Raw genomic sequence first — 14,473 nt, 5'->3', positions numbered from 1 at the left:
GGATGTGGAGAAATTACACTTGCACATTGCTAGTGGGAATGTAAGTGCAGTGGCTTTAAGAATAATTTAAAAACAATTTTAACCTCAAAAAAGTTAAAAATATAGTTTACCATCTGGCCCAGCAATTTCATTCCAAGGTACGTATTCAATAAAAATGAAAATATATGTGCATATAAAAACTTAAACATGAATGTTCACAGCAGCATTATGTATAATAGCCCCAAAGTGGAAGCAACTTAAATGCCTAGCAATTGATGAATGAGTGACTAAAACATGATATATAGATTCAACTGAATACTATTTGGGAATAAAAAGAAATACATGATACAACAGGAACACCTCGAAATCATGATGCTAAGTGAAAGAAGCCAGTCACAAAGGACTACAAATTGTAAGGTTCCATTTATATGAAATGTTGAAAACAGGTAAATTCACAGAGATAGAAAGTAGACTGGTGGCAGTTGCCTAGGGTTAGGAAGACTGGGAATGGCAACCCACTCCAGTACTCTTGCCTGGAAAATCCCATGGGTGGAGGAGCCTGGTAGGATGCAGTCCATGGGGTCGCTGAGAGTCGGACACAACTGAGCGACTTCCCTTTCACTTTTCACTTTCATGCACTGGAGAAGGAAATGGCAACCCACTCCAGTGTTCTTGCCTGGAGAATCCAGGGACGGGGGAGCCTGGTGGGCTGCCGTCTATGGGGTTGCACAGAGTTGGGACATGACTGAAGCGACTTAGCAGCAGCAGCAGGGAGACTGGGAGGAGATGGACAGTGACTGCTAATTCATTGTGGTGACGGCTACACAACTCAGTGAACATACTAAAAGTCATTAAATGATACACTTTGGGTAAAATGTATGGTATGTGGTTCTTATACAAAAATATTGGCTCTAAATTAAAATCTGTATTCTTATCAATGAAAGCAACAACAACAAAACTAACCTTGAACACTTGAGAACCAGGCTCATTGTAAGTTTTGGCATTTTTTGCTAGGAGATCTATATCTTTGGCCATTGCGTGAATACTCTTGTAGCTTCCATTCTATAGTAAACAATAAAATACAGCAGTTATTCTTAAAAGACAGTTAAGCAACATGACCTTAAAAAAAAACTCCATATATTTTTAAACTCTCACCATACTCTTAAGACTTTATTGGAAAGTACATATGTGAACAACATATAAAGTCATCTTCTCTTTTATAGACTATTACTACTGTCCATTTACAAAGACGTTTTTGAGATAGGTAACAAAACCAGAGCTACATTATTCTCATAAAAACAACTTATATTTAAAAAAAAAATCAGATAAAGTAAAAGTTGTTTTATTTACCAAATATACAGTGTTTACTCTGGGTCAACCACTGTTCTAAATGTTTCATGAAAACTAATTCATTAAAGAGTACAGACATTGGAGTGAGACTATCTGGATTCAAATCCTAAGCCTTAAAAAAAAAAATCCTACCTCTTCTCATTAGTTGATGACTCAGGCAAGTGACTTACCATCTCTGTGTTTTCGTTTTCTTATCTGTAAATAATAGTATCTTCCTCACAGAGGTGTTATAAGAATTAACTAGCCAACACATAGCAATTGTACAGCAATTCTATCTATACTGCTGAAGACACAGGGGGGGGAAACACAAAAAGGACAGAGCATTTTCACTAACCTTACACTCTTAATGTTTGTTGTAGTTAACTTTTACTCTGAAATATCCTAAAACTATTTGGAAGCCAATAAAAATAAACAACAAACCTTTCATTGACAATGTACCTTTCACAATCAAAAATGTCCATGACCAATGTGCTTTAATTTTTGTCCTGAGAGCAAAACTTACTAAAACTGTAACACTTAAGTCAATGAAAATTTTGCTTTCCTTCCTACAGAAAAAATGCAAAAGGGATGCTATGCTGATTCCTCCAAAGCTATACTCAGTAACACCTCTAATTTGTTTACATTACATTGCTATTAATAACAACTCCTTACAGAAATATCCGCTTCTGTTCTTTAATAGGCCTAAAAAATGACCATAGGCCAATATGCCCTAAACCACATATTTCTACATATGGTATACCTTCATACCTGTATCCTCTGGGCAATGGTCTTGAGATCTATAGGCTCCTTAATAATTGCATAATAGTCTGGATATTGCTGAAAAACAAAACCCAGGCATGCTTAATAAGTGCAAGTATCCAGCTAATGAGATAACAAGGAAGTACACTGACCATCTGTTAATCAATTGAGCAGCTTTTGAGATAAAAGCTAAAGACACAGTTGTACAGCATATTTTTTGTTATACTTGAAGCAGAAATCATTTGATTTTTACAAGCTTCATGAGATACCCAAGAGCACACTGTAGGACTTTACAGTTACTTTTTGGTTATATAACTAATATACCACAATTTAATGTTTTTAAATTTCCTAAATCCACAGATCACACAATTTTATATTTAAGATCCCAAGATATCTATGTGGGGAAATGAAGCAGAGGTTTTCAAAGAGTTTATTATAAGATCTTTTAATTCAGCAATCTATAACACAATTATATCCTATTTCATATGAAATACTAAGGACCTATAAGAAATCAGGGTGCAAAATTATTTAGTTGCTAAGTCACGTCTGATTCTTGTGACCCCACATACTGTAGCCCGCCAGGCTCCTCTGTTCATGGGATTTCCCAGGCCAGAATACTGGAGTGGGTTGCCATTTCCTTCTCCAGGGGATCTTCCCAACTCAATCTCTATTCCTGACTGAGCAGCTTCACTTTTTACAGAAACTGTACTTCTATTTCCTTACTGTGGTTAAAAAAAAATACATAAAATTTACTGTTTAACCTTTTTAAGTGTACAGTTCAGCAGCTTTAAATACATTTACATTATTGTGCAACCATCACCATCATCCATCTCCAGAACTTTTCATCTTCCCAAGCTGAAATTTCATACCCTTTCAACAATAACTCTCCACCTTCCCCTCCTTCAACCCCTGGAAATCACAATTTTACTTTTTCTTTCTATGAATTTGGCTGTTAAGTACTTCCTAAAGAAGTATCATACAATATTTAGAAAAGTACATACTTCCTAAAAGAAGGATCATACAATATTTGTTCTTTACGACTGGCTTATTTCACTTACCATGATGTGTTCAGGGTTTATTTTTATTGTAGCATGGGTCAAGACTGTCATTCTTTTTAAAGGCTGAATAATACTCCACGGTGTTTATATACTACACTTTATTTATCTATTCACATATCAAGGAACACCTGAGCTTTTTCCATGTTTCAGCTATTGTGAATTATACTGCTAGGAACACGGTTGTACAAATATCTCATTAAGACCCTGATTTCACTCTTCTAGGTATATATCTAAAGCTGAATTGCTGGATCATATGATAATTCCATATGCAGTTTTTAATCAACTGTCATACTGTTTTTCTTTTCTTAACATTTTAAACATATGACAAACATAAACCAGTATATTTTTTCTAATCAGATTCACACTTCAGACAGCAGTGTTCAGATACCCTATTTCTAATGTCATAATTGTCCTACAACTAGTGTTGTTGATGACTGATGGGTAAAGCTACACGCCACCTGTCAGTCAACAAACACTTCTTGCAAGCCTCTGACATGCTGGGTTCCAACTACATGACAGGGACACAGAAGAAAATATGTCAGAGTCTTCATCCTTAAGAAATTCAGTCCTTGTTCTTAAAGAGAAAATGCTCACAAGGAGTTATAATGGAGTACTTCTTAAAGTATGTGTACAGTGGAGTACCTCTGAAAGTATGTCCTTATCCAGAAATACAAGAATGTGAAGGTCAAAGAAATTTTTGCAGTTCCAAAAGCTAAAGTGGAACATCAGCTATGTTAATTGCTCTTTGGGTGTGAAGACACATGGGGCTCTAACACTTTTAAAGGGTTCCACTGGTCTAGAAAACCTCTTCCATGTTGGGGTAGAAGAGTACTTATCAGGAAGAAGTTAATTATCTTCCTCTCATTCTGACTCTTGAGCAGAGAATATTTCTTCTCTTTTATAAATAAAAGGTTTAATTTATGTGCTTATTTTATCACTTAAGAATCATGAATCTAAAAAAAAAAAAAAGAATCATGAATCTTAGAAACAACCTACAACGTGGATAAATCATGAAGATACTAGGCTAAGTGAAATAAGCCAGACACAAACAAATACTGTATGATTTCTCTTAAATGAGGTACTTAGTGTAGTCAAGTTCAGAGGAGCAGAACTGTGGTTTCCAGGAACCGGCAGGAGGGAAAAGTAGGGAGTTCCTGTTTAATAGGTAGGAAGATGAAGAAGTTTTGGAAAGAAATGGTTGTGACAGCTGCACAATAATATGACTGCACTTAACGCCACTGAACTTTGTACTTAAATTGGTTAAAAGGTAAATCTTAGATTATTGCATATTTTACGACCACAAAAATGAAAAAACAAACAAAAACAATTTCTAATCATAAAACCAAACACACAAACAAAAAATCTATAACCTTTTGCTGAAGTAAAATGACAGAACATATCCTATATGCTTACTGCTAAGGCCATGAGGAGGATCTCTCGGCTACCTCCAACGCCTTCCATTACCCTTACTCTATTTACTAAGAAGTAAGAGAATTTATGAAGTACTTAAAAAAGAATAAAATCAACACTTTAATCCACTTGTCTTTAACTACATCACTTACCACTTTAGAAGGCAGCTTCTGAAAAAGTTCGCTTATGAGACGTCCTGATGGATTTGTGGCTACAACTATGGCTTCAAGAAGCTGCTCCAGGATCTCCTTCAAGTAACCTGGAGAAGACTGGGAGTACGGGGGTATGAGGAATGAGAGACGAAAGGAATAAGAAAAATCCAAAAGTAAATACTGATATTAAACAGCTTCTAAAATTTTAAAGCCAATTCAAAAGAGCAACTTCTAAACTTACATTAAGTACAATTTTCATGAATATCACACTTTAGACTCACAATAAATATTCAACATATAAGACAAGTGATTAGCTGAGACTCCCCTACCACACAGCTCAGAGAAGAATCAATGTAACACTGATGAAAGCAGACTAGAATACTCATATTTAAGTCATTTACTTACTAGTTAAAATGTAACACCAAAGTTAGCTTCAAAGAGGAGAACTATGTCCTATAAGCAAGATTCCTCTCCTCCCAGCCCAACCAGTTACTCTGGAAACGTGTTGCAGATGACAAAGACAGCAGGGTGTATGAATGCATTCACAAAACTTATTCTCTGGATGTCTATTTAAAGTTGCAGAGGAGAGATGCAATTCCTTTTACTGTTCTTTTTCCTCTTTTTAAACATGTGCACTCAATCAGCAAGTATTTTCAGTCCCTACATGTCAGGCAGAATCTAGATGTCTGAATAGGTGAGCAAGGTGATAGCTTTTTGGAGCTATCATTCTACTTGAGGAAGACAGAGAGTAAACATATAAACTAATACTAGACACTTATTCCACATACAGTGATAAAAACTGAAGATCACACAACAGCATGATATGATGATGGGAAAGGAGGAGCAAAGAGCAAACAATCTGATAGAGTGGTTAGGAAAGTCTTTTCCCAGTTTACATTAAGTGATGTTAGAATAATGCAAAGGAGATAGTCACAGGCAGAGCCAAAGGAAGCAGAAGCACAAGCAACTGCAAAATTCCAGAGGCAGGAAGACACGTGACATGTTCTAGGAACAGAAACCAACCTAACCCACAAAAATATTCCTAACTAAGGTGATTCCATCAACTTTGCAACTTTCAATCACAACACAGCCTGCCTTTACATAATACCTCAATCTAACGACACTGGTTGTCCCAGACCCCTTGTCATTGGAGTGGGGCTCTCTGGTTGTGTGTCTGTTTACCCTTCCAGTTACCAACACGACTGCACAGAAAGCCTAGCTGCAACAGTGGCCATGAGAAATCACAAGCAGGGGCCTTGTCAACCTCCCAGCAGCCGATCCATCACCCATTCCGGTGGCACACGTACTCCTTCCGTCACTGCGCCTTGACTGTCTTGCCCGTCTTCATCATCATCTTCGTCATCTGCTTCTCCCTTCTGAACAAACTCATTTCTTGTTCGAAGGTACAAATCCCAGAGTTTGCAAGCAGCTTTATATTCAGGAGAATCTGGCTGTACATTAGCAAAGAGAAAAGGAAAAGATATCACTTAGCATTTTATTAGAAATCAATGACTATTTCTAAAGCATCCTGTTCCAACAGATTGGTACACTAAGATATAACTTTGAAAACTATCACAAATTTTAAAATTCTTTAAGTAAATGATACGTGGGCCTCAATTCTCTTCTGAAAAACTAAGTGTATGTTTTAAAGGCATTCTGAAATCAAATAATTTTATTAATTCTATTTATGTCCTATCTCATTACAGAGAGACTTGAAGAATATAAATAATTTGCTAAATTAAGGGTAATTATTACTAATACACTTTGCATGAACATTCATGCAAAGATGGGCTCAATAAAGGACAGAAATGGTATGGACCTTAGAGAAGCAGAAGATATTAAGAAGAGGCAGCAAGAATACACAGAAGAACTATACAAAAAATATCTTCATGACCCAGATAATCACAATGATGTGATCACTCACCTAGAGCCAGACATCCTGGAACGTGAAGTCAAGCAGGCCTTACGAAGTATCACTATGAACAAAGTTAGTGGAGGTGATGGAATTACAGTTGAGCTATTTCAAATCCTAAAAGATGATGCTGTGAAAGTGCTGCACTCAATATGCCAGCAAATTTGGAAAACTCAGCAGTGGCCACAGGACTGGAAAACATCAGTTTTCATTCCAATCCCAAAGGAAGGAAATGCCAAAGAATGTTCAAACTACCGCACAACTGCACTCATCTCACACGGTAGTAAAGTAATGCTCAAAATTCTCCAAGCCAGGCTTCAGCACTATGTGAACCATGAACTTCCAGATGTTCAAGCTGGTTTTAGAAAAGGCAGAGGAACCAGAGATCAAATTGCCAACATCTGCTGGATCATGGAAAAAGCAATAGAGTTCCAGAAAAACATCTATTTCTGCTTTATTGACTATGCCAAAGCCTTTGACTGTGGATCACAATAAACTGTGGAAAATTCTGAAAGAGGTAGGAATGCTAGACCACCTGATGTGCCTCCTGAGAAACCTATATGCAGGTCAGGAAGCAACAGTTAGAACTGGACATTGAACAGACTGGTTCCAAATAGGAAAAGGAGTACGTCAAGGCTATATATTGTCACCCTACTTATTTAACTTACATGCAGAGTACATCATGAGAAACACTGGGCTGGATGAAGCACAAGCTGGAATCAAGACTGCCAGAAGAAATACCAATAACCTCAGATATGCAGATGACACCACCCTTATGGCAGAAAGTGAAGAAGAACTAAAGAGCCTCTTGATGAACGTGAAAGAGGAGAGTGAAAAAGTTGGCTTAAAGTTCAACATTCAGAAAACTAAGATCATGGCATCCGGTCCCATCACTTCATGGCAAATAGATGGGGAAACAGTGCAAACAGTGGCTGGCTTTATTTTTGGGGGCTCCAAAATCACTGCAGATGGTGATTGCAGCCATGAAATTAAAAGACACTTACTCCTTGGAAGGAAAGTTATGACCAACCTAGACAGCATATTAAAAAGCAAAGACATTACTTTGCCAACAAAGGTCCGTCTAGTCAAGGCTATGGTTTTTCCAATAGTCAGGTATGGATGTGAAAGTTGGACTATAAAGAAAGCTGAGCACCGAAGAATTGATGCTTTTGAACTGTGGTGTTGGAGAAGACTCTTGGGAGTCCCTTGGACTGCAAGGAGATCCAATCAGTCCATCCTAAAGGAAATCAGTCCTGGGTGTTCACTGGAAGGATTGATGTTGAAGCTGAAAGTCCAATATTTTGGCCACCTGATGTGAAGAGCTGACTCATTTGAAAAGACCCTGATGTTTGGAAAGATTTAAGGTTGGAGAAGGGGACGACAGAGGATGAGATGGTTGGATGGCATCACCAACTCAATGGACATGAGTTTGGGTAAACTCCAGGAGTTGGTGATGGACAGGGAGGCCTGGCCTGCTGCGGTTCACGAGGTCGCAAAGAGTCGGACATGACTGAGTGACTGAACTGAACTGAACAGGTTACTCATACACTAAGAAAGACAATTTAAAGGATAAGACCCAATTTAAGGGGTACAAGTCTAAATGAGAGAAGTTAATGACTGCCTTGATTTTCATTTCTATTCTTCAACTATTTAAAACCTTATTTGAATATTTTCTTTTCTTGAAGGATAGAGGAGATAAACTAACCAAAACTTTCCAGTAACAACAATGCTGGATGTAATGTAAAATGAACAGTAAACTTTTAAAAATGCATCCATGTGCTGCCAGTAAGGAATAAGCAGTGTTCACAAAAGCAAGAACAGAGTAAAAGTCGGAACCTGGATAAGCAAGCAATACACTGAAGCCAATGTTTACCTTGAGGCTACCTTTAAGACAAGATGCTTATAGTTTTCAAGAGCTTTAGCTTTCAAATGTCTTTGAGGCTACAAGGACAAGAGACACAGGCCAGGCTCCACCATAAGCTGGGACTTCAAAGGCTATGGCTGCAGTGTAACTGGGAATTAAAAACAAATCAGTTTTTGTGCTGCCAAGGAACAAGGTAGACCACCCACCTCAACCTCCACCCAGCTCAACCCATGGCACTGCAGGGAGAGGAGAGGCATGAGATAAATCTCCTCTGAGAACTCTTCAGCATAAGCTAGTCCTAACAAAGAGAGGCCAGATAAGCAACCTGAGATAAGCAACAAATCTTCTCCAGAAGAACTTCAACTTAAGAATCTCCACAGTCTCCAAGAAATATAAGCTCATAGTCAAAATGGATGAAACACGTGTGACTAAGAGTCACAAGAGAAAGCAAGCATAAATGACAGCAAACACACACATGTAAGTAATTCAGGTACTAAATTATCTGCTGTAGAATAAAAAATAAGCATGCTGAATATGTTTAAAGAAATAATAGGACTGAGGATACAACCAATTCCCTCAAAAGAAACTACTTCCAAAATAAGGAAAATATAAACATTAAAAGGTAAAAACTCAGTAGATTGAGCAGATTTCAAAGAAAAAAGTAAGAACTAAAGACATTACCTAAAAAGCAACACTGACACAATAAAAGGGCTCTACATAAAGTTAACAGAAATGGAAATCTAGGGAAATTCTAATATAACATCCAATCAGAGTCCTACAGGAGAAGAGAGAATGGGGCAAGGGCAATATACAAAGACATACAACTTTTCAGAACTGATGAAAAACACCAACCCAAAGATTCAGACAGATCTACAATTCCCAAATTCTATAAATAAGAAGACAATCATATCTACACATATCACAGTGAAACTGTGGAGTATAAAGACAAAAAGAAGATACTTAAGATAGTCAGAAAGAAGAGAGAGATAACTTTCAAGGGAACTACAGTTATACTGACAGATGACTTCTCAATAGCAATATAAGAATGAAGAATAAAGAGAGTAGTATGTTTGTGAGTAAAAATACTGACTATATAAAAATAACATTATTTTATGGGATTAAAAATTTGTCACAATAGAACTAAAATACAAAACATCAGAAGCATAAATAAAAAGATCAGTTACATTATTTTAAGGTTTTACATTATTTAGAAGGATGTTTAAAATACTGATTAATATTTAACTTTGAAAAATTAATTATGCATATTAGAACTTCTTGGATAAGAGCATATTATTAATGGATCTGACAACTTTCAAATTATAGAAGAAATTTAAAACAAAATAAAACCAAGAAAAATATGAAGGAAAAAAACACCCAAAACAAGGCAGAGAAACAAAAAAAGAAAAAAATTACAAAATGAGATAAATAGAAAGTAGAAATTTAAATGATAGGAATACAGCCAAATGTAATAATTACTAAAACTGTAAAGAGATAAAATGCTTCAGTTAAAAGGTGAAGGTCATCAACTAGATTAACAGAAATTCAATTATATGGGGCTTACAAGAGATACACTAGCATTAAAAAGATATGAAGAGGTTGGAAATAAGAGAATAGAAAAAATAAACAAGGTGAATACAAAAATAAAGCTGCTATTATTTTACGTGTAATAATATCAGATAAAACAAAATTCAAAAAAGACAATACTAACAATAAAGAAAACTACTGCTACTGCTAGGTCGCTTCAGTCGTGTCCGAATCCGTGCGACCCCATAGAGGGCAGCCCACCAGGCTCCTCCGTCCATGGGATTTTCCAGGCGAGAGTACTGGAGTGGGGTGCCACTGCCTTCTCCAACGCATGAAAGTGAAAAGTGAAAGTGAAGTTGCTCAGTCGTGCCCGACTCTTAGCGACCCCATGGACTGCAGCCCACCAGGCTCCTCCATCCATGGGATTTTCCAGGCGAGAGTACCGGAGTGGGGTGCCATAATGCAAAAGCAATGTACTAGGACAATATAACAATTTCAACTTGTATGCTCCTATTTGCATACTTTCAAAGTATATAAAGGAAAAATCAGTATGGCTAATAAGGAGAAATAGACAAATCTATCATCAGTTGGATTTTATAGCACATCATTTGGAAACTAGATAGTTCATGCAGATAAATCAGGATATAAATGATATCAGCAACATAATTAAAAAGCTAGATCCAATGGACACATATAGTGTACTGTACCCAATGAACAGCACTCTTGCTATATATTCACAAAATTTATAGCAACTGTATTCACTACTGTTAAAGCAGAAACAACCCAAATGTACATCAACTATGACACAAACAAAATATGATACATATTCGTATAATGGAATATTATTCAGCTATAAAAAAGGAACTAAGTACTAATAAAGGTTATGACAAGAATCCACTTTGAAGAAACTGTGCACAGTAAGAAAAGTTAGTCATCCATACAGGATTCCATTTATATGCAAAGCCCTGAAAAGGGAAGTCCATACAAAAGGAAAGTAGATTGCAGAAGCTAGAAGCTAGGAGAGGGGGAAATGAAGTTATGCTTGTTAATGGGCATGGTTTTCTTTTTGAGGTAATGAAAAAATTCTGGAGTTTGACAGTGGTGATGGTTGCACAACTTTCAAATATATTAACCTCCCTCCCCAAATTCTACACTTTAAAAAGTGTGTGAATTATATCTCAAAGAAAAAATACATACACACAACATTAAGAATTAATTTAACAGTATTTTTACAGAATCAAAAAAAAAAAAAACATTTAAAGCTTTGCTAAAAAGACAAATAAGTGAAGATGTACCAAATTTACAGACCGGAATAATAAACATCACGATTATGTCAATTCTCCAAAACACAATCTACAGAGTCAATGCAATTCCAATACAAACTCAAACAATTTTTTTGGTGCTTGTTGACTTAACACACTAATATTAAAAAGTATAAGGAAAGGGCCAAGAATAATCAAAACAGTTTCCCTGCCAGACAAGAAAATTATAAAATCAAAGAAATTAAGGTAGATATAGAATAGCCTAGTTTTAGATAAACTGGCCAGAACAAGAGGAACAGAATAAAGACCAGAAAGAGACCCACAGCACCTGGAAGCAATGCCAGCAGTAACAGCACAGACAAATGTGAAGTGAATGGCCATTTCAAGGTGCAGCTTATACCTGTGGGAAAAGCAAATCCCTAGCTCACAGGAGACACACTCAATCCCAGGTACACTAAAGGCATATATACGAAAGACAAAACTATTAAACTGTTGGGAGAAAAGAATATCTTTACAATCTTTGTGGAGGAGAGATTTCTGAAATAAGACATAGAGAAGGATAAACACAAAGTTAAAGACTAAGAAATCTGACTATTTTAAAATAAAATTTTAAAAAACTTCTGTTCATCAAAAGACGCCACAAAGAGTGAAAAAACAGCCACACCGTGGGAGAGGATATTTGCAACACATATAACCAAAAAAGGATTAGCACCTAGAACAAAAAAATTTCTAAAAATAAACATGAAAATCACAAACCCAAGAGACAAACGGGTAAAAGATTTGAGCAGACACAGAAGAAACAACAATGGTTCATAATCATATTAATCTTCAGTTTCTTTACTAAGAAGAGAAATACAAACTCAAACTATCAAATGAAAAATCACTACTTACCTATCAGACTGATAAATATTAAAAAGCCACACAATTATCAAATTGGATATCTTCCAAATATGATGCTTTCTTACCTTATAATAGGCCTTTGCATTGTTAAAAAGCAGCTGGAAGTCAGCAGTAAGCAGATTAACATCATCATACTCTTCCATTTTTAGTTTCTGTTGGATTTTCATCAAGTCAATGGGCTGAGAAACCACTTCATAATAGTCTGGTTGATTTCTGTCAATAATTTAATGATTTTCAAAAAGTAATAATCAAAAGCCTATAAAACGTTATGTCTCAAAACTATCTGTGGTAATGCCCAACACTCCCAAGTGAGAGAGCATACTAGACTTACTCCCATGATCAGAACTCAGAGGGAATAACAAAAGTAAGATGAATACGCGTGCCCTTTTCAAAATACCTATTAGTGATTAAAAAAAAAAAACCCTAAATTTATTATCTGTAATGGTCTCTTATACGCTAAATATTTAAGATTTAGGGAACCAATACTAAAACCATGTCAATGGTATCTTCTGCAAATGAAAATGACTTACCTTTCGTGGGGTTCAAAAAAACAGGTATGCTTCAAAGCATTTTATAAACTTACAAAATGGACTGTCCTTCTTCAGGTAGTGACCACAGAACTTTCTCTGCCAAGTGCTATCAAGTGCCTAGTATATATGGTGCTCTAACATCAAGTACTTAAGTTACAAAAGAAAAAGATGAGGCCCTTGGCACAAGGAGCTTACCAAAGATAAAAGAGCATAATACACGAACAAACATGACTAAACTATATTTAAAAAAAGGCATGGGAATGATAAACACAAAATTCAGGATAATGGTTATCTCTTGGAGGAAAGGGGACACTTTAAAGGTAGTTATAATAACATTTTAAGTTGGCTTTTGGTTCATGGATGTTTATTATTATTTCTTCTGGCTTTTTTCAAAAGTTCCACGAGACAAGGAAATCTTCTGAAAAATTACCTAATCAGCTATTTTTTTTCAATTTTCCCTCAGGGGTAGATAAAACTCATCCTAGATGTGTAAGAGGGTAAGTTACAACTATGAAGAACACCATGGTTGCTAAGACACATGTTTCAGTCATGTGCATTTAATTTTTAAAAGCTTTTCATATTAACATAAAAATTTCAAGCATAGTACAAAAAGCGTTTTTTTCTGAACCATTTGAGAGTAAGCTGATGAAGAATTTAGTGTTTCTCTCCTACAAAAAGGGACTTCAGGACTTTGCTGGTGGCATAGTGGATAGGAATTCGCCTGCCCATATAGGGGACACAGGTTTGATCCCTGGTCTGGGAAGATTCCACATGCCACAGAGTAACTAAGCACGCGTGCCACAACCACTGAGCCTGTGCTCCAGAGCCCACGAGCCACAGCTACTGACGCCGGCATCCTACAACCAACAACGCCCTCACACCCAGAGCCTGTGCTCCACGAAAGCAGCCTGCGACGCGGCTACTGTCCCCAAGCCCTTTCCTGTGCGCCCATCGCGTGTCTCCCTTGCAGATTCCTACCCTTGCTCAGCCTTAACTAATGACTCTAGATTAAACTCTACAGAAAGGAAAAGGAAGAACAAATTAGGTTTTTAAAAACCCTTATCAAGTGTTTACAATTTTACTGATTTATAAAATTAAGTCTGAGGGGATAAAAGGAGCATTCAATCTGCTCTTCAAAAAGTGTAAGAACATAAAAGTCTCAGCGAGTGATCAGATCAGATCAGTCGCTCAGTCGTGTCCGACTCTTTGCGACCCCATGAATCGCAGCACGCCAGGCCTCCCTGTCCAACACCAACTCCCAGAGTTCACTGAGACTCATGTCCATCGAGTCAGTGATGCCATCCAGCCATCTCATCCTCTGTCTTCCCCTTCACCTCCTGCCCCCAATCCCTCCCAGCATCAGAGTCTTTTCCAATGAGTCAACTCTTCCCATGAGGTGGCCAAAGTACTGGAGTTTCAGCTTTAGCATCATTCCTTCCAAAGAAATCCCAGGGCTGATCTCCTTCAGAATGGACTGGTTGGATCTCCTTGCAGTCCAAGGGACTCTCAAGAGTCTTCTCCAACACCACAGTTCAAAAGCATTAATTCTTCGGCGCTCAGCCGGTGATAATGAAGACCTAATACCAATGCTGCCAGTGGTACCAAGGGACTTTCTCAGAGCAAGCTTTAGGGCTGTGTTCACTTGATATCCAAAGATGGCTCTCTCCACCTGGCCCTCATGGGCCACAGTGTACTGTTTGCTGAGGCTGGGCCTCAACAAACCCTCAGGCGATCATCTGTAGACAACTGGGAATCCGTTAAGGACACATAACCTAGAAAGGACACTATATCCCG

The 14,473-nt window shown here is 37.1% G+C and overlaps 1 protein-coding gene across 42 annotated transcripts in view; it reads right to left on the bottom strand.

Moving 5' to 3' along the window:
• Positions 1–14,473, bottom strand: part of PBRM1 (polybromo 1) — a 106,924-nt gene that overhangs the window by 78,845 nt on the left and 13,606 nt on the right. For 41 of the 42 annotated variants that reach the window (XM_059879516.1, XM_005222979.5, XM_024982491.2 and 38 more), the window contains 5 exons: positions 12,215–12,362; positions 5,995–6,138; positions 4,688–4,804; positions 2,077–2,145; positions 943–1,041 (listed from right to left, as the gene is read on the bottom strand). In XM_059879516.1, the coding sequence (XP_059735499.1) occupies positions 943–1,041; positions 2,077–2,145; positions 4,688–4,804; positions 5,995–6,138; positions 12,215–12,362 (577 nt within the window). Of the gene's footprint in view, positions 1–942; positions 1,042–2,076; positions 2,146–4,687; positions 4,872–5,994; positions 6,139–12,214; positions 12,363–14,473 lie in introns of those variants that run through there. The other variant, XM_059879542.1, reaches the window with a different exon arrangement.

Source organism: Bos taurus, chromosome 22, assembly GCF_002263795.3.
Source record: "Bos taurus isolate L1 Dominette 01449 registration number 42190680 breed Hereford chromosome 22, ARS-UCD2.0, whole genome shotgun sequence".
NCBI lineage: Eukaryota > Metazoa > Chordata > Mammalia > Artiodactyla > Bovidae > Bos > Bos taurus.
This window is presented reverse-complemented; position numbering and strand designations above follow the sequence as displayed.